Raw genomic sequence first — 25281 nt, forward strand, 5'->3', positions numbered from 1 at the left:
AGTTATACTCTGGTACTTTTGCACGGTTTCGTACCCTACGCTGAAAAAGGCGCCCACAGCATGTTTATTTAGCATTACTTTAGTTTTATTTATAATTACCCTAAGCTCCACTCCGAAGCCCTCTCATTCTAGCTGCTCAATAATTTTTGGGGTGATCTCAAACGGCTCACGTACTCGCCGTTTATCCGCAAGCGTAGGTTTTACGCGATAGCACTATTAGGCTCATTTTTCTATTCCTCCGTCTCTCCATGACGGCCGCTATCACTCGTGCTCATTAGGTGTCCACGGAAATACGCCACCGCTGCCAGCGGAAAGTTACGACTCAGGCAACAAGATTAGAAGGTTCTGCTGAACCATTAATGTGGCGGTAAGGAAACAGAACTTAGGAAAGCAGGACAATTATACAACATCGGATGCGAAAGAAAGGACATGCTTTTTCACCAGGTGCTGTGCCTACGTGGTGAAGTTAGGTCTAGGCCCCGAAGGTGGTAGCATGCTCAGCAGACACGGTCTCCAGCCTTGGCCGCAACTTACGTCATCACATCAGAGCGTTTTTCGGCCAGATCAAAAATTTTAGTTTCCGGTAATTCATGCCCCGGTGCTACCCTTGGGCTACGAGGCGTGTCGCAGTGGAAGCAGCCGGAAGAATTTTGTGCACTTCGGGACATTTAACGTGCGCCAAAATCTGAACTTACTGGCATTTTGGTTTCCAATTCCACAAGAAAATTGCCGCCGCGGCCGGGAATTGAACCAGCGTCCTTGGCTTCAGCAGCGCAACGCCATAGCCACTGAGCCCCCGCGCTGTGTTTTCCACTGGGGCTTACGCTGGCCCCAACAGTGGGGGACCTAACTAAGATGGAGGCCAAAGGGTTCACGCCCGTCACTCAGAAGTCAGGGAAGGCATATATTTTAGGCAGAAAATAGGCAAAATAAAGCCCACTATAAAGCGTGTAATCACATACGTTTTCAAAGTACTTTTCAATATTCCCACTGTTATGTGTCCGCTGCAAGCTCGGTTTCGTAAACGACGGATAACGCCACGCTGCCAATATAAAAATCACCCTAAATAGGTATGAATATCCTCCCAGAGAACACCCACGTAAGGCTGCTCGGCGGGGGTTCTAGAAAAATGGGCTGTTCCCCACTTACAATCGCCAAGGGCAGAAAATCTTCCAAAATTATTGCCCAAAAGCAAAACGTCCAACCAAGAGAAGAGCAAGAAAAAGAGAAAAGAAACGGTAAGACTAATGCAACCACTGATCATGACCAGAGCTTCCAGAGCCTGCCGTATCACAAATTTACCTGCACTGAAGAAAGTGACGGAAACACAGTCATCCGGACAGCATATATGGCAGTTCTCAACCTCGCAATTTTGACCGTACTATGAATATCAAAGGACTACCAACTACCAGAGTAACAGAATGAAGGCGCGTAGGCGGGTATAGAAGAAGGGGTTGGCACACGAGCTCGATGGAGGGAAGAAATAACAATATTCGGACCAAAGCATGGACTTGACAAGCGCCGGACAGCAGCGGTTAAAGTCAATGGGAGAGCCCTTCACGCTGCACTCGTCAAAAATAGGTTGTTGTGAATAATGACGATCAATAGGTCCTCAGCTTGTCTCTTCCTAACGCTTTTCAAGAAATCAGAAAAACTAGTCTCCTATCACCAAGAAAGCGGACGTGAAAACAATATCTGGAGGGGCCGTCAAACCCCTTTGTAAAGAAACAGGCACCCGTAAACAGAAAAAAAAGACAGGCACCCCCCTTCTTTGAAAATAAACCACTACACACCATGTTAGACATCGCACCTATCCAGCGACCCCGAGCAAAAGCTCTCCTGTACCAAAAATCCTACACAATAAAGGGCGGTATGGCAGGCCTAAGTTTATTTGGGGAAAGCTTCAATATCATGAGACCACGGTATACACCGACTCCGGGTTTCGCGAAAGCATGAGGCCGCAATTGTCGGAAATTACTACTCTGGCAATCTCTGTGACTGCATGAGCCTCCAACATACATGAAAAAAATAACTGAAGGTTCCAGCTATCCTCGTGGTGATCCGAATAGCGGAAGTACTGAATAAAAGCATAAATCAATTCAGACTCGTAGAGGACACTATACAGTTTTAGGAGGCTGAATACGAAGCGCTTCGGTGAGCAATTCCACATCCATAATGCACGATCTCAACAACGTCACCAGGACAGCCGGATCAACTACGCACCATGAAAGAGGCACACGAACTCACTTACCGTGCTCCTTGTGACCACGACTACCACACTGCCCTCTTCAAAAAAAGTTAAGAATGAATTCTTATTGTATGCCTAAAAACACAATCTTTCCCCTTTCTACAGCGTGCTGTCACTGCCGAATAATCACAAACTCTGTGGACAAAAAACCAACGCAGTTACCTGAAAATCCACGTACGTTAGAATACTCGCTGGGAACATCAGACATTAACTTAGAACTCTGCGAAAATAGGTGAAACATCGACCCCCTTGCGCACAACCTTGCCTTGTCCAACAGTATGGCCACGGGAGAAGAACGTTTCATTTTTTCGAGGCATTGGGGGAAGATTTGGCACTTGGCAATTGTCTTGGCAATCACACTTGGCAATTGTCTGTATTGTTGTCGATTTGTGTACACAGAGGATTGCGCAAACTCTCTCCCCCGTGCACCATTTGTCGGTATCGAAATAATAAAAAATTGGCCGCGTATCTGCTCCTTTCGTTGCAAATGCCGTCAAAAGACGATAGTCTTTATCGGCTTTGCGAAGTAAATGCCTCCCTTCGCTTTCCCGCTCACCTCTCATGTTGTTCCTCTTGCGTCGCGCTCCTCCAAAGGTAAAGACGCCAAAGGTTTGCTTAAATCATTTTAAATTTCCCGCGTTCCACTGCTCCAAACCGGGTGTCTCGATGCGAACGCTGCCGTACGGCGAAGACGCGCGTTAATCGAGGCGTCCTACTTCAACGTTTATAGGACCGCGTTTCCCTACTCCACGTGCGTTGCAAGCAGAACGTGGAACCTATCTAGTGGAACCTTGCGTAACTGTTCCCGGGTGATTTCTTAAAATGGCACCAGGAGCTATAGTGGCGCGGGCGAAGGCAGGCGACGGCGGAGTGAATTCTTTTTCTGCAGTTGATGAAGTATTTAATTTCGCAAAATCAAGCATGTTTGATTTTTTTTAAAGGAACATTGCAAATATCACTTCTGTATTGATTTGTTGTCTCATATTTGCGTATTGTCTTGTTCTTCTTCAACAATGTTGACAAGTATGAACATTACACCGGACATAGACGGGTAAATTTAGCTGTGACTATATAAGACTATTGCGCAGGCATTGTTTTGCTTTGGCCGGGTGGCTGAATCGAGTCCCAGACAGAGGGACAGACAGACAGACAGACAGACATACATACATACAGGCGGACCAAAATGTCTGGGATTAGGTAGCCCAAGAAAGACTATCGTCTTTAATTTTCGATGCTTTTCCCCAGAAGTACAGCACCATTTTCCGGATCGCGGTAGAAGCTACACGAGCCTCCATTCAGCATGTTTCTTGAGGTTGTTGTCACCCTATCCTAATGGCCAAACTCACGGACCCTGCTGATGTGCCAACTATGGGTGTCCCGGCCTTGGTGAAGTAGACAATGGGAGCCGCTTTTTGAGGTAGAGTTGCTTGCTCGCGAAATAACAAAAACCGTCAAGCGCAGCAGGCAAGATACGCCGGCAGCGCACCACGACGGGCGTACTCAGGCTGACCTTGAATAGGAGGCAGGTATTTGAGCGCACATTGTGCCAAACTAAAATAACCGGTCACAAACAAGTGACACGCTCCCAAACGTGTAGCGAAGCAAAATGTTCGGATCATATGTACCTCGAAATACGCGCACAAAATAGATCCAGAGGGAACGGCAAATTCGTACACCTTCTCTCATACTCAATGTGTGCAAACCCCAAAAATCATGCACGTCTCCCTCTAGCGATGACGATGGTTGAATGCGAAGCAAACATGTCACAAAAGAGGAGGCAGTGAATTGGCTCCTACTGCAAAAAAACATCTGCAGTTAGGCAATCCTACGAACCTTGCAACACGTGCTTCAAATAACCGATGACTGGGCTCAATTGACTCTAGTTGGTGCCACGTCAGATGTGGTTGTCCCAAAAAAGACGTGCTAGACTTGGAGGCACTGTGAAGGCCTCGGAACTCATTAGCATATCGAGTTGGGAATGGTGCATAGGGTGTTTCAGCGAAAACTTTCGAAAATTCGTAACAAAGGGTCTTCGAGAAAAAAGAAAATCTGCTAGCTGCAGCCGAAGCCAAAACGTACTTATGGCATGCAAATTAGTAATCTGGTAATTTAAACTCAACTAATAAACTTCCTAAGCATCGAAGTTTGGTGGTATTGTCTTGTCAATGGTGATTTTGTAGCCCCTGAGAAAACAATTTAATATCACATTCCAAGACAAAAGGAAGTCGTTGTTTAAATCCGTGCAGTGCCAGCGAAACCTTCATTTTTCCCGCTGAAGAACGAAATTCTGGGATGGAAGAGCGAGAGAAGTCTAGAGAAAAGTATTGGGGACGTAATGCAATGACTGCGGCGGCCAATATGAGATGCACGTGTTATTACCACTAGCTAGAAATCCTCAACGCTCAGCGTAGGATGCAGCGAGTGTTATCTTTTGCTTACTCACTGGGCGGGAGGCAGATGCTAGTCATTGCAAACTACGCAGCTGCTGATTTTAAACTGCTGTTAGGCACTGGCCTGGCTCTCTGTTAGTGCAGATACCTTCACAAGCACTTCTTTAATTTGCATTTCAAATAAGCTAGCTTCGGTGAAAGAATAGAGCCATGCTTTTGGGGCAAGCAGAGTATTGTATTCCGGCGCTGGTATTGTGACATGCAAATCTAAAGAGTTATTGTTACGTGGTATCGGCTTGACACCTAAAATAAAAAAGGGATCCGACGCTTACAACTTTTTGTCATTGTAGCGCGACGTTGTTTCGTACGATCTACCGTCCTATCTTACGTAAGAAGTGCTGCGGTAGGATTAGGAAATCTCGACTTCATACTATGTTTGTCTCATTGGAGTCATAGAAGAAACGGCAATGAACAAAACTGGTTTATTTGAATGCTTCATTTGGTTGTAGGCGTATTAGAGCCCACCACCATAGTAACGTCATTTTGGAGGACAGCAGAGAATATTTGCTCGATATGCTCAAATGGCTTTCGGTTCACTGCGACGCATGGGCGAAGGCGCTGTGTCATGGAGTTCATACAAGATAACAGTATCTGTCTTGTAATGTTGTCAAGAGAGCTTCTCCGTCGTTGTGTCATATCTCGAGGTTGGCTGGTTTCGTGTGGAAAACCTCATGTTTAACATTTCGCCTGACAATTAAGTTCAAGGGAAAAATCGGGTGACCTAGACGGCCATGACGCGATTCCACAACACCCAGTATTCTGGCTTGGAAAAGGCTCGTCGATGAATTTAGAAGGCAGTGAAGAAAAATGTACAGGGGCTTTGTTATACTGAAACCACACTTTCTTCAGCGCGACCAGCGGTCACCTTGAGGCAAACACAGAAAGGGCGTTTTATCCTGCCTTTTGTTCCTTTTAAGATGCACTCTGTACGCTTCTTTTCTGTAAGATTTCCGTTGAAGTAAGCACTTAAATTCGGCCGTTATAATTCCACACTCTATACGTTTGCTTACCACCTTACCTGCTGCTTATGCTCTCGAAGCAAGGATTGATTGCACCAATAATGGGCGTTGTGCAAAGTGACATTCCATCCCTGCTAAATTGGGCCTCGTCAGTCCAAGGCACTGTTGAGACATTCCGAATCTTCGTTGCAAAAGGCGTAAGTTGCCAAAATTGAGCCGTTTTCGAACTGTGCTTGGTCGCACCTTTTGGCGACGGCACACATGATATGGGGCTTGAAAGAGACCTTCAAGCTGAAGCTTAGCCGGCTCCATAGGCGCTGGCAATTTCCCTGACGTTTGCTTCCGAACTGGCAGCAGCGTATGCCAGCACATCGATGATGAAATCATCGGTTTTACTATCTGCCCGCATTCTTTTCTGTGCACGGACTGATCCAGCGGTTATAAACCTAATAAGTATCGGTACGTACGTCAGCTGAGCTGTCACAAGACTGTCAGGATGTTTGGCAGCATAAAGCATCGATGAAGCTGGGCGTCACTTTGCGCGATCACATAGGCCAGCTCAATGTCTACTTTCCAGGCAAAGGACTACTGGAGTTGAGCTGGCGGAGCCATTTTCACAATATTAGTGCTTCGGCGTCGCTAATGTGGATACTCAAATAAACCAGATAAAAGATATGGTTGCAATTGCCATATCTCACGCGCACCCCGAAAACAAACTCCTTAAAAGAAACGTACACGCGTCTGTAAAACTGGTGCTAAAAGCGACAAAAACTGTACAAACATGTAACCACTGCCACGATAGCCTTCCTCACACCCCAAATAAATGTTTCCTTTGTCTGATGTGCTTCCTAAAAGGCCGCGATTATGAACACACATCGCATGAACCTAGCAAACAAATGAAGAAAAGTTGACACCTCAAATCTAGATCGCCTGGTAACCGTGCCACAAGTGGTCGATAGAAAAGAAAAGAAAAAAATTGGCCGCGTATCTGCTACTTTCGTTGCAAATGTCGTCAAAAGACGATAGTCTGATCGACTTTTGCCAAATAAATGCCTCCCTTCGCTTTCCCGCTCACCTCTTATGTTGTTCTTCTTGCGTCGCGCACCTCCCAAGGTAAAGACACCAAAGGTTTGCTTAAATCATTTGAAATTTCCCGCGTTCCACTGCTCCAAACCGGGTGTCTCGATGCCAACGCTGCCGTACGGTGAAGACGCGCGTGAATCGAGGCGCCCTACTTCAACGTTTATAGAACCGTGTTTCCCTACTCCGCGTGCGTTGCATGCAGAACGTGGAAGCTATCTAGTGGAAGTTTTCGTAACTGTTGCCGGTTGATTTCTTAAAATGGTGCCAGAAGCTATAGTGGCGCGGGCGACCGCAGGCGACGGCGGAGTGAATGTTTTTTCTGCAGTTAATGAAGTATTTATTTCGGAAAAGTCAACCATGTACGATTTCTTATAAAGGAACACTGAAAATATCACCTCTGTGGTAATTTGTTGTCTTATATTTGCGTAATGTCTTGTTCTTTTTCACCAATGTTGACAAGTATGAACGTTACACCGGACTTAGACCGGTAGATTTAGCTGTGACTATATAAGAATATTGCGCAGGCATTGGTTTAGTTTGGACGGGTGGCTGAATCGAGTCACAGACAGAGAGACAGACAGACAGACATAGAGACAGACCAAAATTTCTGGGTTTAAGTAGCCCAAGAAAGATTATCGCCTTTAAAACTTCGGGCAATGCTCGATAGGGCTCCCAAAACTTACGACGGCGGATTGGAAGATGGTTGGCCTCTTTCTTGCGCCTACCAAGAAAAGGTACCACGAGCCATTGTCTATGGTGTTTGGTGAAACTCCCATGCCTGGGAAATGACATAAGATATTCCGAATTGTGCACCAAACCCACTTCGTAACGTAATCAGCGGAGGTTAGGTTTGGCCTAGATTCTGGCGCACCATGAGCGTTTCGGTTCCATGCGGAAAAATTTACTTGATTTTGGCGGGCCGCGGGACAGCACAGTGTGCCTTCTTCTTTGTTTTGAAAACTTATACCGCCCAATCATCTCCGTGGCTAAAATCTCGCCAGTGGCAATACCCGCCAAACTTCGCTAATTGAAAGGTTCATTAGACAGTGTGAGTTAATCACCTATGAAATTCGCATCTTTCCCTTAATTTCTGACGTACGCTGAAGCTTATAGCTTGCTGTATAAGAGAATTTATATTTTCCACGAAAAACCTAATTTAGGAATTTTTGACCGGGTCGCTGAACCAACCTGTGTGTAGGCGCACATGTAAATGGTGAAAAGTCGGTTGCAAACTAGTGCTTACATGAGACTTCGGGATGTTCCATCGAAGACCAATAAAAGGACCCGAAATGTGGGAAAAGGGTGCCCCGGAAAATAAGCCTGCACTGCCTGTGAGCACGTTGAAGACTCCCAAAGCTGCTGGGAAACTGACATAAGGCCTTCGCTGACTTGTGAACACAAAGACCTACTTGTGGCTGCAAATGAATTTGTCCTATTCCTTCGACAGATATTTACTAGGATGTGGTTACCCAGAAATGAGCCCTGGGAGGATACGCGAAGTTGAGTTCCTCAAAAAAGCAAGAGTGTTTGCAAAATTTAATAAAAAGAAGTGGAGAAGCGGTTAGGTACGTCATTTTGTCGAACCGGAACTGAACCGGAACGAAATGAATTTGCCTGAACCCGAACACTAACTGAACCGGTATATTTTTTGGTTCGGCACACTGGTATTTAGATACAAACTCTGAGAAAAACAATGTCGATCATTGAAAATGCCTTAGGAACCCCTTTCTAGGATAAAACGTTCAGGCCTATACCTATGTGGTAAGTGGATCATTCTGAAAACACTCTGGATAGATGTGTAGTGAGCTACTAATATCCTAAGAGTGAGCGGCATAAGACCGGTACGTACGGCGTACGGTAATTTCTCAGTGATCAGAAGCTTAAGAAGTGCAAAGGGACCATGGAGACATGCAGGATTTTATTAACTCTTACTCACAGAAAGAAGCCATTTAATAAGGAAGCCACAGGGTTAACGTCAGTTTAGGTTCATTTAGGACAGGTTGAATTCTCCGGGGCTTCTAAGTTAGCGTACTGGCAAAGGGGGAAACGTACTCATTATAGAGTATGACCAATGTGCAAGATCATGACAACGGCAGGCAGAAGCCTCCATACAAAGGATTGCATAAAAATCTTTCTTAAAAAATTTATTGGAGAGCGCAAGTTAAGGGAAAATAATAGGCAATGGGGCAGGCTTTCGTCCAAACCAGGGCGTAACCACGGTGACATCTACGATGCGAATGGTGATGACGAGGAGTATAAGGGTTTTAGTGAGGAAGGTAATTAAAATCCGCCACCTTGACCGGTTTTAGTTGGACCTCTTCGTGTTCGGTCCGCGCGACATTCTCTCCTACCTCTTCGCATGTCCACACACCTTTATGACGTTTCTTCATTTGCTTTAAAGTATATATTCCTGTGGTTATCAGTAGAATAAAATAAGGGCAAAAATTTGGAGTGGGGTAGAGAGGTTCTTACCAAAATTGTCGCCACGGAAGGTATGTCCATTTTACTGATGCCGCCGAGCGCTGTAAGACCTGACGTTGCCTCTTCGTGCTTTCAGCAGCCTCTGCCTAGTCGGTTTATGTCAACAACCCAAGCAGATCGCAGCCGGGCAGAGCGCGCCTAACACAAAGCTGCGAAACCCGTTCACGGATATCTTCACCAGGCGTTGCAACCTGCTTTCCAAGCGGAACATTTGGGGATGCGCAATGCATTTTTATGCTATTGACTTTCCGGCCCTTCATTCGACCTGTGCGGTGTAACTGCTATTTTATGTTTCGGCTTTTTGTATGCCTCAGGTGGTTGCAGCAAAATCTTCAGTATGGTAAGGTGGGACTGTATATTATCCTGTACATAAAAACAACATAGAGCAGTAGCATAAAATATATAGCCAGCTTTCTAAGGCTTTGATGCAACCTTATAGGTGCACGGAAACATGTACCTTCTACAAAATTGTTCTAAGGTATAAAAGCTCATTGATACGAAGTTGTACCTTTCTCGTGCCAGGTTAGCAAATAATGTGTGTTTCGCTTGCTGTAACAGGGTGAGTGTTCCATATTTTAAATATATCGGACGTCGAAATACCGATTTTTCAAAGACAATTCAAAGTGGCACACTTTGCAATATTTTTTTACCCGCTTGTATTGTGCGAGCAGATAGCCCTGCGCAACAAAGGAAACGTGTCTCTTCGTAGCCGCTTGTTAGCAATTAATCTGAGATATTCTACAGCTGTTTATTCGTGAGCTTTGTTCCTTTTGCAATTAACAATGCTTAGCTCTTGGCCATTTATTTATATTAACCGGCCTCGATTTTAGGTATACTTCAATTTGAAAGCTAAAATATTGATACGGATGAACTTTCGACATTTTGCATGTTTTACATGACTACTTACCTAGCATTTTCACATGTTCTTTTCTGTGTTTTTTGCTCGTATGGATGTACAGAAAAAGTACCGAGATCAAGTTTAGAAGAAACCAGCTGAACATGGAAACAAATGACTAAATGTTAACAAAAACTGACAGCAACAATGCTGGCACAGGAGGGACCAGAGCGATAAGAAACCCTCCTGTACCGAGATCTTTGATTACCATTTGATTGGCTTTCGTTGACTTGATCACTTAGTTTGTATCTTTTTATTGCTTCTGTTTCACAAGCTGTTTTTATCTATCAATGAATGTTGATCCCGTGAAAAAACGTACAGGCAAACTACATCGCAATTTATGGGACCTAACTACTAAAATGGGTTTCTAAATGCTTAAAAATATACAAAACGAACGTGTGAGCATACAAGTAAGTGGCAGGTAACAATCATTAGTGGAGATCTTGCCCAACCGAAAGATATTTCTCTAGCGCCCAGAAAAAGGCGTCCCGTCTAGTATTTTATGACGTCGCATAGATGTAAAAATAAAATAAAATTGTAAAACTCGCTTTTGCGGGGTGACTTTAAAAGACTATTTTACATAATTATAGTGAAAGCCCTAATTCCTGGGTAACTTTTTAACTTTCAGTAATTCCACGATCTCAGTTGCGGTGCGTGCCTTCAAGAAAAAAGCACCCATCGCCGCATACGCCATGTCCTTTTATCTTACATCCAATTATAACTGCCAGGCCGCACAAAGAAGGTAGCAGCGCTTTTAGAGAAATTAATTATTTTTTGAACCCCATTGCTGAACTCTTCTCGTGCCGACTAATAAAGTGTTACGAAAATCTTCAATGCAATGCAAAATGTTGTGCTATGCTATAGACTCTGAGACGGCGAGTAAAATGCCGAACCCGGAATTGCCGATACAAAACTGTATCTCATAAAAACACCTATTCCAAGCCGGCCATTGTTAACGTCGCAAGATTTTTGTGCCCCACAGCTCACACACTAAGCACACTGTGTGCTGCTCCTTTGATATATATCGGCGTAGGGGAGGACCAACCTTGTCGCCCAACGCGTTCTACACAAGACGCGAGGCTAGTTTCATTGCACCTTATTTTCAGTGATAAGCGGCGCAAAAAGCAGACGAATGTAAATTATGCGCCTGGGTAGACCACGGGAATATTCTGAGAAATAAGAAAACCTTTCCGTAAGCTAACCTTATGTCTTATTTACGCCATCAATCAGACTAGCTAAAATGCCTTGCTATATCTTCGGGAAACCAAATATCACGTTTTTTGCCCGGTTTCATTGCCACGTGCCAACGACACCTCGCTCAAATCGTTCTAGAAAGCACACGCAGCGCAGAATATTTTGAAGTCCGCTGTATGTCAAAGCGATCAGAAGAGATGATCGAATATAACAGGCGTGCGGGCGCCAGAGCCGCTGTGACGTTTCAATGGCCCCTCCAATGCACTTTCCGCAATCCTTGCGAAAGCAACGATGTATTTATATTATCTAACGCCTCCGTAAATAAATTATTAGTGATGCAATCATTGAAAATAAAGTTATGAGCCATTCACCTCCCTGAAAGTTAATGACAGGCGAAGTTGAGTTAGCGCGTAACTTTGAACGTAATCCGAACAAATTTATTCTATTGATAGGTCATCATCGCATCTAAAAAGACACACACCTAGTTATTATAATGTCTTTTTGTGGTCACATCGAAGGCTACTGCCAACCCAAGAAGCCGCGCGGAAAGAGGCGATATCTTCCCATGTATGCCTCCTTGGGCTAACTAGAGTTGTGTGACGTAGCGGGCACTACCGAATCGTAGAAAGAAATGAAAGCAGGCACGCACGACTTTAAGAGAGTGACGAGGTCAGTGTTGCGCGACCGTAAACATGTCCGACGCTGGTCGCACAGCTGAAAATCTTCGAGAAACCTTAAAACAAAAGAAACCTCACAAGATGCAACAAGTTTAAAGTAGAGAAAATTCAAGCAAGCATGAGAAAGAGCATCCGTAGAGAAGCCACCGAAAAAAATCAACTCCTACAAACGAAAGTCCTTTGCTATGCAAGATTTCGCACTAAAATATACCCTGAGAAATTGGGAGGTTTTGTTAACGACCATACAAAATCCACGGAACCGTTTCCCTAGTCACCTCTTCTCTAGAGACGAACTAGACAGCGGTGAACGTCTACGTCCCGAAGCGGACAGAAAGCGTGGCTGGAAACGCTCAAAACAAACAAATCTTGGAGGCGTAGCATGCTCTCTATGTTGCCGGAGCTACCATTTACAGGGTTCCCAGCACAGCAGCTTAGAGCCGTCTGGCAACTGAAAGACTATGCGTAACCGACTTAAGCCAATTCTCAACTGCATGCCAGCAATTATATCGACTGTGACCTCATCGTACCATGCGAAATGAACACTAGGTCAAATAAAAACCTGTCGCAAGTTCCGTACGGAAAGTAAAAAGGTCCCCTGCTGCTGGTGTTATGACTACGATTAGCTGCTCGATTTATATACAATCGGTATAGACGTCGCGATTCGCCATCAGCCATGTTGCAAGATTCGAACCTCCAACTTTTGGCCGACCGAAGGAAAACTGCACGGCTCAACTTTTTACGCCTCTTATACTTTTCCAGATCAGGATTGCATGCGCCAGATTACATAACAAAGGACACTACCATGGCTTCACGTCATAAACATACTCTTAGCATTACAACTCTATTTGCACGTACTAACATTTACAAGTATTCATTTTCTACGAGAACACTGTCTGATTGGAATGCTCAGCCCCATGATTCCCCTATGCTCGACATGCCGAGATGAAACGGTATAACTTTTTCTTGTCGCTTAAGTCTGCTTCTTAAGTCTCGCTTAAGTCTCCCGCTCGATACATTCGTCATATGCAGCCTGTGCAGCTGGTGTGGAACTCAATGCATTCACTGTCTCGCTCAAGGTAGTGTTGACGGATTCTTGTAAAATACACGAGGGTAAGGCATGTTCAGTTTGAAGATCAAGCGCAGCCAGCGAGGGAGTGGCATTCTCGCGTTCTGCTTGCGGTAGGAAATCTGATGTAAGCGACGTTTCTGTCAAGACGGCTTCTTTATTTGAAGTTATGAGATCACGTGGGTCGTAGCATTGCTCTATAATCGTAAAAAACTATACGAAACTTGTAGATGAATTCAATTTCTCGAGGATCTTCGAATGTCCTGTGGTGTCATAGTTTTGGGTTTTCAATCGATAGCATATTTGGATCATAACGTAATTTCATCATCGTATTCTACGTTGGTTGCAAATTCTTCATCAAAGTGTTCGATGTCAATAAGCGGTTCCATTTCCCTATTCAACACTCTCAGTTCAGTTTCAATTTTCTATAGCTTGTGCAGAAAGCTCGTCAACACCTCGCAAACATCGCTCGTCTTTACCGTCAGCCCTAATGCGGCTTCTGCTTTTCTGAGTAGCTCACGAGCGATTGACCGTGTCCTTTTTCTTGTCATCTTCAGTTCGTTCAGGCGCATCTTATATTGAGGAACACCCTGTTCGTGCAACAAAGGTAGTCTGTTTTTCATAGCACGATAAGCTGCGACATTCCCCTCAACTATTGCAGAATCGCTTTCTAGACCCATCGAAGAAAATCCTCGGAGGGGAGGATGGCTTTTCGTCTTGTCGGCCCATCGCGTCGGTAGGCCGTGGGTAGCACCATTGTCGATATGTCCATCAAACGGTCCGTCGTCGGCATCGACGGGCCCTCATTCTCGTAGGCCAAAGTTCGAATGACTCCAAATCGCACTGGGCCTATTCCCGGGTTTATTGGCAACAAAATAATAAATAAGAGAGACCAATAGCCGCGTCTCCCGGCGATGCGATGGTGCTTCTATTGACAAGATCGCGACTGGTTAAAGACGAAGCAGCGCGTGCTAAGGCTGCTCGCGCGACTATTGGCACCGATGATATCTCATCGCTGCAGCAATGATGACACCCATAAATTTTCTACAGAGGCAATTAGAAGAGTATGGGAAAACGTGTAGTAAACGCAAGGGGCTGAATTGATAGTGGCCACGTTTAAGAATAATAGGCGATTTGAAGATTCACAATGACCGTTGATCGAACACAGCTATGGTCTTGGCACTCGTGGTAACGCAATCTCACTGGTTTTGTTTTAACCGTGGATATTCAAAATTTTGTAAATCAATAGCCGTAAAAAAACGTGTTGTCAAGCTGGACAAGTTGGTTAAGAAATGTCGCCGTGCAAAAATTCAGTTATACGCTTTTTTAAGACGAGACGGTATTTATGGCTTTACAATAACACACCGAGTGAGCACTATTGGTGGAAAAGAAGCCATAAGCAAAGTGGCAACAAAAACATTGCCGAAATTTAAAAGCTTCACCAAACACCAATAACTCAAGTATAGTAGGCTTAATTTCACACCCATCTAAAAATCCCTTTTTGCTATGCACGAAGACTGCCACTGGTAACAAGTATTCCGAAAATTTCATCATTTTTTTTCACTGCTATATTCTTCTCGCAATGTAAAATTTTTCATCTTGAAACCCATTTATTTATTTTAAATTGTATGTCACTGTTGTTTGTCAAAACGCTTTATTGAATGGCTTGCGTATTTTTTATCCGATATGAGCTAGAACGGTACCTTCCGTGCTATATTGCACAGCTTGATGACCGGATCATTTATGGTTTACGAGGGTTCCTTTCGTTCGCTCCCCTCGCTTGCATACTTGCAGTTACTGAACACACCCAGATTAAAACTAACTCGGCTCTGCACTTATCGAGTCGATGTTCCGCGTGAACTCCCCGCCGATACCCTACGTTCACGAGCGAAGCACAAACCCTAACCTCCCTCTGCAGGTCACAGTCTAAGAGGAAAAAGTGTAATTTCGCACCCCGCTGGTGATATTGCAAAATGGCTAAACCAACTAGGTGATATGTGGATGGAAATAAAAATGGGGTATATATTTCGAATACACTTGTCTTCTTTACCGTTTATTGCTGTCATTGTAATTCTTCCGACTTAGTTTATGGCCTGCTTTCTTAGACTGACTCCAAAAGAGAGAGATACTTTACTTTTCCCAAAACGTGTGGGAAGACAATAAGGAGCTGATACGAAACACGATTTTGAATCGGATTATTAGCAAGAGTTTGTGATTTGGTTGTTTTTTAAGTGTCATGCGTGTGGCCCAGCTTTTTATACACAATAATAGGCCTTGGAATTCTGTTCTACTATATCTGAGAAAAATGTCATTACCTGCATGTCAAAAATTACACCTTTTCGAAACTAGTGCATCGACGGTATGGTATGCCAATGTTCGCTCACGCCGACCACAGTGACCACGCCGGCCACATTCAGGACCCACGCCGCTGTAGAATTAGGTGTCATGCTTTTATTTTAACAGTAACCTTGTATACAGATAGGTAAGGTCAAATAATTGATCGTAATTGAATTCTCGTAATGTTCTTTTAACAGGCATGGGAGGAAAATTTGGCACTTGGCAATTGTCTTGGCAACCGCACTTGGCTATTGTCTGTCTGGTTGTCGATTTGTGTACACGGAGGATGACGCAAAATTTCGCCCCCGTCTCCCATTGGTTGGCCTCGAAATAATGATATTCCATGCTTTTCCTCCGAAGTACAGCACCATTTCCCGGACCGTGGTAGAACCTAGACGAGCCTCCGATCATCATGTTTCTTGAGGTCATTGTGACCCTATCCTAATGGCCAAACTCACGGACCCTGCTAATGTGCCCACGATGGGTGGCCCCGGACTTGGTGAAATAGACAATGGGAGCAGCTTTTTGAGGTAAAGTTGCTTGCTCGCTAAATAAGAGACACCGTCCAGCACGCCAGTCAAGATACGCCGGCAGCGCACCACGATGGGCGTACTCAGGCTGACCGTGAATAGGAGGCAGGTATTTGAGCGCAGATTGTGCCAAACTAAAATAAGCGGTCACAAACTAGTGACACGCTCCCAAACCTGTAGCGAAGCAAAATGTTCGGATAATATGTACCTGGTAATACGCGCACCAAATAGATCCAGAGGGAACGGCAACTTCGTACACCTTCTCTCATACTGAATTTGTGCTAACCCCAAAAATCAAGCACCTCTCCCTCTAGCGATGACAATGTTTGAATGCGATGCTTTCCCATGATGACCTGTTTGGTTGGCCAATCACACAGTGCGTGTATGTGCTAATCCTGAGATACTCAGAGCAGCGCCATTCTGCTCGCGACAGATTATTTGGTTGTCGTTTGAGTTTTCTAAACCGCTCCAACTATGTCAAAATGGTGGAATCGGATAGACGCTGGCTTCATAACGCAAGGGACCCAGGTTCCTTTCCATCTACGGGAAGCGTTTTTTTTTCACTTCATATACAACCATTCATCATCATCATCAAAGAAAGTTGCTTTCCTGCATCAGTGAGGACACTGACGCTTCTCTTATTCACGACCGGTACACCGATCCAACCAGCTAGTCTAGGAGCCAAGCCATAGTCTTCAGAATTATTTACGAAAGTACGCGACAACAAACCACCAGTGACCTATAATCCACAAGATTCCTGTAAGCAAGGGAAACACGCGTGGCGCAAAAGGTCACATCCACCGCGAAAGCCGAAAACGTAGCAACGGTATTAGGCAGACAAATAGCGTTTCGCAGTTTCCTCAACGTCGACCCATAGAAACTTCTGCATAAAAAATGACGATACACTGATGACAATTGCGAAAATGACTATTCCGGTCATTCCGTTCGATCTCAGTTATATTGACAATAGGAAACAACTTTCTTGACAGGAACGAATGACCGCGTGCGTTTTTCCGTTCGATTTCAGGTATAGTGACAACAGAAAACAGCTCTCTGGACAGGAACGAACGACCACGTGCGTCTTCCTGAGCTATGGATCTCCTAGATCTGGTATTTATCACCACTTACTTATGATTTATTACCACTTATCACCACCTACTTCAACTAAAGTGTTTCCGTCACATCTCTTTCCCACTACCGCAAACATTTCACAAAAGAGGAGGCAGTACATTGGCACCTACTGCAAAAAAACATCTGCAGTTAGGCAATCCTACGAACCTTGCAACACGTGCTTCAAATAACCGATGACTGTGCTTAATTGACTCTAGTCTGTGCCACGTCAGATGGGGTTGTCCCAAAAAAGACGTGCTGAACTTGAAGGCACTGTGAAGGCCTCAGAACTCATTAGCATATCGAGTTGCGTATGGTTCATGGGGTGTTTCAGCGAAAACTTTCGAAAATTCGTAACAAAGGGTCTTCGAGAAAAAAAATCTGCTAGCTGCGGCGGAAGCCAAGAAATAGTTATGGCGTGCAAAGTAGCAATCTGGGTAAATAAACTCCACTAATCAACTTCTTAAGCATCGAAGTTTGGTGGTATTGTCTGGTCAATGGTGATTTTGTAGCCCCTGAGATGACGAGGTAATATCCAATTTCAAAACAAAAAGATGTCGTCTAAATCCGTGCAGCGCCAGCGAACCTTTATTTTTCCCGCTCATGAACAATGTTCTGCCATGGAAGATCCAGGAAACTCTTGAGAAACGTATTGGGGACGTAATGCAATGACTGCGGCGGCCAGTATGAGATGCACGTGTTATTACCACTAGCTAGATATCCTCAACGGTCCGCGTTGGAAGCAGCCAGTGTTACCTTTTGCTTACTCACTGGGCGGGAGGCAGATGCTAGTCATTGCAAACTAAGCAGCTGCTGATTTTAAATTGCTGTTAGGCATTGGCCTGGCGCTCTGTTAGTGCAGTTACCTTCGCAAGCACTTCTTTAATTTTCATTTAAAATAAGCTAGCTTCGGTGAAAGAATAACGGCGTGCTTTTGGGACAGGGCAGAGTTTTGTATTCCGGCGCCGGTATTGTGACATGCAACTCTCAAGAGTTATTGTTACGTGGTATCGGCTTGACACCTAAAATAAAAAGGGATCCGTAGCTTACAACTTTTTGTCATTGTAGCGCGACGTTGTTTCGTACGATCTACCATCCGAGCTTGCGTAAGAAGTGCTGCGGTAGGATTAGGAAATCTCGACTTCATACTATGTTTGTCTCATTGGAGTCATAGAAGAAACGGCAATGAACAAAACTGGTTTATTTGAATGCTTCATTTGGTTGTAGGCGTATTAGAGCCCACCACCATAGTAACGTCATTTTGGAGGACAGCAGAGAATATTTGCTCGATATGCTCAAATGGCTTTCGGTTCACTGCGACGCATGGGCGAAGGCGCTGTGTCATGGAGTTCATACAAGATAACAGTATCTGTCTTGTAATGTTGTCAAGAGAGCTTCTCCGTCGTTGTGTCATATCTCGATGTTGGCTGGTTCCGTCTGGAAAACCTCATTTATAACATTTCGCCAGACAAAGAAGTTCAAGGGAAAAATCGGGTGACCTAGACGGCCATGACGTGGTTCCACAACACCGAGTTTTTCGGTTGGGAAAAGCCTCTTCGATGAATTTAGAAGGCAGTAAAGAAAAATGTACAGGGGCTTTGTTATACTGAAACCACGCTTTCTTCAGCGCGACCAGCGGTCACCTTGAGGCAAACACAGAAAGGACGTTTTTTCCTGCCTTTTGTTCCTTTTAAGATGCACTCTGCGCGCTCCTTTTCTGTAAGATTTCCGTTGATGAAGTAAGCACTTAAATTCGGCCACTTATATTTCCACTCTTCAATATGGTATTCTTCAATATGGTAAGGTGGGACTGTATATTATCCTTTACATAAAAACAGCATAGAGCAGCAGCATGAAATATATACCCAGCTCTCGAAGGCTTTGATGCAAACTTATAGCTGCACGGATATATCTTCTACAAAATTGTTCTAAGGTATAAAAGCTTATTGAGACGAAGTTGTACCTTTCTCGTGCAGTTTGCTGACCACCTTACCTGCTGCTTATGCTCTCGAAGCAAAGATTGATTGCACCATTAATGCGCGTTGTTCAAAGTGACATTTCATCCCTGCTCAATTGGGCCTCGTCAGTCCAAGGCACTCTGTTGAGACATTCCGGATCTTCGTTGCAAAAGGCGTAAGTCGCCAAAATTGATTCGTTTTCGAACTGTGCTTGGTCGCACGTTTTGGCGACGGCACACATTATATGGGGCTTTAATGTGACCTTCAAGCTGAAGCTTAGCCGGCTCCATAGGCGCTGGCAATTTCCCTGACGTGTGCTTCCGAACTGGCAGCAGCGTATGCCAGCACATCGATGATGAAAGTATCGGTTCTACTATCTGCCCGCATTCTTTTCTGTGTACGGACTGATCCAGCGCTTATAAACCTAATAAATATCGATACGTACGTCCGCTGAGCTGGCACAAGACTGTCAGGATGTTTGGCAGCATACAGCATCGATATAGCTGCGCGTCACTTTGCGCGCTCACATAGGCCAGCTCAATGTCTACTGTCCAGGCAAAGGAGTACTGGAGGTGAGCTGGCGGAGCCATTTTCACAATATTAGCGCTTCAGCGTCGCTAATCTGGATCCTCAAATAAACGAGGTAAAAGATATGGTTGCAATAGCCATATCTCACGTGCACCCCGAAAACAAAGTCCTTAAAAGAAATGTACACGCGTTTGTAAAACTGGTGCTAAAAGCGACAAAAACTGTAAAGTTATGTAACCACTGCCACGATAGCCCTCGTCACACCCCAAATGAATGTTTCCTTTGTCTGATGTGCTTCCTAAAAGGCCGCGATTATAAGACAAATGAAGAAAACTTGACACCTCAAATCTAGATCGCCTGGTAATCGTGCCACAAGTGGTCGATAGAAAAGAAAAGAAAAAAATTGGCCGCGTATCTGCTACTTTCGTTGCAAATGTCGTCAAAAGACGATAGTCTGATCGACTTTTGCCAAGTAAATGCCTCCCTTCGCTTTCCCGTTCACCTCTCATGTTGTTCCTCTTGCGTCGCACACCTCCCAAGGTAAATACCCCGAAGGTTTGCCTAAACCATTTTAAATTTCCCGCGTTCAACTGCTCCAAAGCAGGTGTCTCGATGCCAACGCTGCCGTACGGCGAAGACGCCCGTGAATCAAGGCGCCCTAGTTCAACGTATATAGAACCGGGTTTCCCCCTTCCGCGTGCGTTGCATGCAGAACGTGGAACCTATCTAGTGGAACCTTTCGTAACTGTTGCTGGTTGATTTCCTAAAATGGCGCCGTAAGCTATAGCAGCGCGCACGACAGCAGGTGACGGCGGAGTGAATGTTTTTTCTACATTTGATGAAGTTTTTAATTTCGGAAAAGTCAAGCATATACGATTTTTTATAAAGGAACCCTGCAAATATCACTTCTCTATTAATTTGTTGTCTTATATTTGCGTAATGTCTTGTTCTTCTTCAACAATGTTGACAAGTATGACCATTACACCGGACTTAGACGGGTAGATTTAGCTGTGACAATATAAGAATATTGCGCAGGCATTGTTTTACTTTTGCCGGGTGGCTGAATCGAGTCACACATAAACAGACAGGCAGACATACAGACAGACCAAAATTTCTGGGTTTAAGTAGCCAAAGAAAGACTATCGTCTTTAAGACTTCCGGCAATGCTCGATAGGGCTCCCAAAACGTACGATTGCGGATTGGACGATGGTTGGCCTATTTCTTGGGTCTACCAAGAAAAGGTGCCACGAGCCATTGTCTAAGGTGTTTGGTGAAACTACCAAGCCTGGGAAATAGCCAGAGACATTCCGAATTGGGCACCAAACCCACTGCATAACGTAATCAGCACAGGTTGGGTTTGCACTAGATTCTGGCGCACCGTGTGCGGAGCGTTTCAGTTTAATGCGGAAAAAATTACTCGATTTTGGCGGGCCGCAGGAGTTCACAGTGTGCCTTTTTCTTTGTTTTGAAAGGTTATACCCCCCATCATCTCCGTGGCTATAATCTCGCCAGTGGCAATACCCGACAATATTCGTCTATTGAAAAGTTTATTAGACTGTGTGAGGTATTCACCTATAAAATAAGCATCATTCTCCTAATTTCTGTCGTACGCTGAGCCTCATAGCTTGCTGTTTAAAGGAGCCATGAAGAGAAAATGCAAGTTGGTTTTATTCGAAAGATTTCGTGTTTTATAGTGCCCCCAGCGCTTGTCCGTATACAAACGATGGTTTATTCACTGAGAAATTAAACAATTTAGGTTAAAATTTTGATGTTCCCGCTAAATCGTTTGTTTTCGGTATTTTCAATGACCTCACAGGAACCGACCGCTCGGCAACCTAGAATACCTTCATTCTCCGCCGTACAGGGTAGAGACACGTATACGCAGGCGCCACCATTTTGTGTCGCTCGCTCACCGCCGAAGCAAGTCATTGTGTCAAAACCGCGCTAAAATTATCGCCGCAACGCGGTTTACTGAAGAAGTTTGAATCATATTGTCTGTTTCGCGTTGCTAGGTCTCGTGGGAAACGAAAAGAACAACGCGTTGAGCACGTTGGCCCAATTGCGGTGGCACGGGACCGTTCAAAGGTTGTCTCCACGATGTACAGCGGTGTTGGTTTGTTCCCACGTTTCTTTACGTTACACGAACCTGGATGGCGCCACCATACCGTGGCAAGCGTTTGGTTTGTTTTTGCCCGTATTTAAACCTGGCTTGTTTTTGTTCTGGGAGAAAATATTCGTTCCCTGAAACAGTGCTCGCTCGACAAATGTGGACACGTAAGACACCGTTGCTTGCGTCAATCGGCCAGTGTCGTCTGAGACAACCCCAAGCCCCGTAGTACCGAGCAGCTAAACCAAGCATGCTGTGCGTGTAAGAACAGCAGTACGCATAAGTACTTCTATGTTTACATGTGCTTTCGTAACTTCCACTGTTTGTCCCATTGTTTTGTAACGAATGTGCCCTAAATTTAGGCGCAAATCGCTCCTTCGGCTAGTTTGTAAGCTCTACCTGATTTGCGTCTGCTTGTGCCGGCATCCGCCAATCGCAGAGCATTCTCGTGTGACATCATAGGTTCTGTTTCGGAAAATGAGCTGGTGGGTCGCAAGGTCATTCTCTTTTTTCCTAATTATGTAGCTTATTTGAGCGAAGTTTACGTTAAAAGTGGTGTCAGTATGATTCTAACGAGGCAATCTTTTCAATGAACCAGACTTGTGTTTTCTCTTCATGGCTCCTTTAAGAGAATGTATATTTTCCACGAAAAACCTTCCTTTAGAAATTTTTGCCCGGGTCGCTGAACCACCCTGTGTGTAGGCGCACATGTATATGGTGAAAAGTCGGTTGGAAACTAGTGCTTAGATGAGACTTCGGGATGTTCCATCGAAGACCAATAAAAGGACCCGAAATGTGGGAAAAGTGTGCCCGGGAAAATCAGCCTGCACTGGGTGTGAGCACGTTGAAGACTGCCAAGGCTGCTCGGGAACTGACTAAGGCCTCCGCTGACTTGTGAACACGAAGACGTACTTGTGGCTGCAAATGAATTTGTCCTATTGCTTCGACAGATATTTACCAGGATGTGGTTACCCAGAAATGAGCCCTGGGAGGATTTGCGAAGTTGAGTTCCTCAACAAAGCAAGAGTGTTCGTAAAATTTAATGAAAAGAAGTGGAGAACCGGTAAGGTACGTGATTTTGTCAAATCGGAACTGAACCGGACTGAAATGAATTTGCCTGAACCAGAACAATAACTGAAGCGGTATTTTTTTCGGTTCGACACACTGGTATTTAGATACAAACTCTGAGAACAACCATGTCGATTATTGCAAATGGCTTAAGAACCCCTTTCTAGGATAAAACGTTCAGGCTTATACCTATGTGGAAGTGTATCATTCTGAAAGCACTCTGGATAGATGAGTAGTGAGCTACCAATATCCTAAGAGTGAGCGGAATAAAACGGGTACGTACGGCGTACGGTACTTTCTCAGTGATCGGAAGCTTAAGAAGTGCAAAGGCACCATGGAGAGATGCAGGATTTTATTAACTCTTACACACAGAAAGAAGCCATTTATTAAGGAAGCCACAGGGTTCACGTCAGTTCAGGTTGATTAAGGACAGGTTGAATTCTCCGGGGCTTCTAAGTTAGCGTACTGGCAAAGTGGGAAACGTACTCATTATAGAGTATGAACAATATGCAACATCATGACAACGGCAGACAGAAGCCTCCATACAAAGGATTGCATAAAAAATCTTTCTTAAAGAAATTTATTGGAGAGCGCAAGTTAAGGGAAAGTAATAGGAATGGGGCAGGCTTTCGTCCAAACCAGGGCGTAAGCACGGTGACAGCTACGATGCGAATGATGATGACGAGGAGTATAAAGGTTTTGGTGAGGAAGGTAATTAAAATCCGCCACCTTGACCGGTTTTGGTGGGACCCCTTGGTTTTTGGTGCCCGCGACATTCTCTCCTACCTCTTCGCTTGATCACACACCTTTATGGCGTTTCTTCATTTGCTTTAAAGTATATATTCCTGTGGTTATCAGTAGAATAAAATAAGGACAAAAAAATGAAGTGGGTGTAGAAAGGTTCTTACCAAAATCGTTGCCACGGAAGGTATGTCCATTTTACTGATGCCGCCGAGCGCTGTAAGACCTGACGGTGCCTCTACGTGCTGTCTGCCGCCTCTGCCTAGTCGGTATACGTCAACAACCCAAGCAGATAGCCGCCGGGCAGTGTGCGCCTAACACGCAGCTGCGAAGCTCAATCCGGGATGTTTTCACCATGCGTTGCAACCGGCTTTCCAAGCGGAACATTTGCGAATGTGCAATGCATTTTTATGCTGTTGACTTTCCGGCCCTTCATTCGACCTGTGCGGTGTAACGGCTATTTTATGCTTTGGCTTTTCGTATGCCTTAGGTGGTTGCAGCTAATTCTTCAATATGGTAAGGTGGGACTGTATATTATCCTTTACATAAAAACAGCATAGAGCAGCAGCATGAAATATATACCCAGCTCTCGAAGGCTTTGATGCAAACTTATAGCTGCACGGAAAGATATATCTTCTACAAAATTGTTCTAAGGTATAAAAGCTTATTGAGACGAAGTTGTACCTTTCTCGTGCCAGGTTAGCAAATAATGTGTGTTTCGCTTGCTGTAACGGGGTGAGTGTTCTATATTTTAAATATATAGGATGTCGAAATACCAAATTTTCAAAGACAATTCCAAGTGGCGCCCTTTGAAATATTTTTTATACCCGCATGTATTGTGCGAGCAGAGAGACCTGCGCAACACAGGAAACTTGTCCCTTCGTAGCCGCTTGTTAGCAGTTACTTTGAAATATTCTTCAGCTGTTTATTCGCGAGCTTTGTTCCTTTTGTATTTAACAATGGTTAGCTCTTGGCCATTTATTTATATTAACCAGCCTCGATTTTAGGTATACTTCACTTTGAAAGCTAAAAAATATTGCTACGAATGAACTTTCGACATTTTGCATGTTTTACATGACTACTGACCTAGCATTTTCACATATTCTTTTCTGTGTTTTTTTCTCGTATGGATGTACCAAAAAAGTACCGAGATCAAGTTTAGAAGAAACCAGCTAAACATGGAAACAAATGACTAAATGTTAACAAAAACTGACAGCAACAATGCTGGCGCAGGAGGGACCGGAGGGATAAGAAACCCTCCTGTACCAAGATCATTAATTACCATTTGATTGGCTTACGTTGAATTGATCACTTATTTTGCGTCAAAAAACGTACAGGCAAACTACATCGCAAATAATGGGACGTAACTACTAAAATGGGTACTCTAAATGCTTAAAAATATACAAAACGAACGAGTAAACATAAAAGGAAGTGGCAGGTAACAATCATTAGTGGAGATCTTTCCCCACAGACAGATATTTCTCTAGCGCTCAGAAAGGGGCGTCCCGTCTAGTATTTTGTGACGTCGCATAGACGTAAAAATAAAATAAAATTGGGAAAACCCGCTTTTGCGGGGTGGCTTTTAAAAGGCTATTTTACATAACTCTAATGAAAGCCTTAGATCCTGGTTAACGTTTTACTTTCATTAATTCGACTACCTCCGTTGCGGTGCGTGCCTTCAAGCCAAAAGCACCCTGGCCGCATACGCCATGTCCTTTTATCTAACATCCAATTATAACTTCGAGGCCGGACAAAGGAGGTACCAGCGCTTCCAGAGAAATTAATAATTTTTTTTACCCCATTGCTCAACTCTCATCGTGCCGGCTAATAAAGTGTGTCAAAAATCTTC

The 25281-nt window shown here is 44.4% G+C and overlaps 1 protein-coding gene across 3 annotated transcripts in view; it reads right to left on the reverse strand.

Annotated features, from left to right (window-relative positions):
• The window catches only part of LOC144166031 (cytochrome P450 2F3-like), a 74637-nt gene extending 50891 nt beyond the window's left edge, over positions 1–23746 (reverse strand). The window contains exon 1 of one of the 3 annotated variants that reach the window (XM_077695696.1): positions 23600–23746. In XM_077695696.1, the coding sequence (XP_077551822.1) occupies positions 23600–23629 (30 nt within the window). In that variant the 5' untranslated portion in view covers positions 23630–23746. Of the gene's footprint in view, positions 1–9212; positions 9343–23599 lie in introns of those variants that run through there. The other 2 variants (XM_077695698.1, XM_077695697.1) reach the window with 2 other exon arrangements.
• Positions 23747–25281: the final 1535 nt, after the last annotated feature.

The sequence above is a fragment of the Haemaphysalis longicornis genome, unplaced genomic scaffold (assembly GCF_048455015.1).
Source record: "Haemaphysalis longicornis isolate Haplotype H1 unplaced genomic scaffold, Haemaphysalis longicornis Haplotype H1 scaffold_159, whole genome shotgun sequence".
NCBI classification, from domain to species: domain Eukaryota; kingdom Metazoa; phylum Arthropoda; class Arachnida; order Ixodida; family Ixodidae; genus Haemaphysalis; species Haemaphysalis longicornis.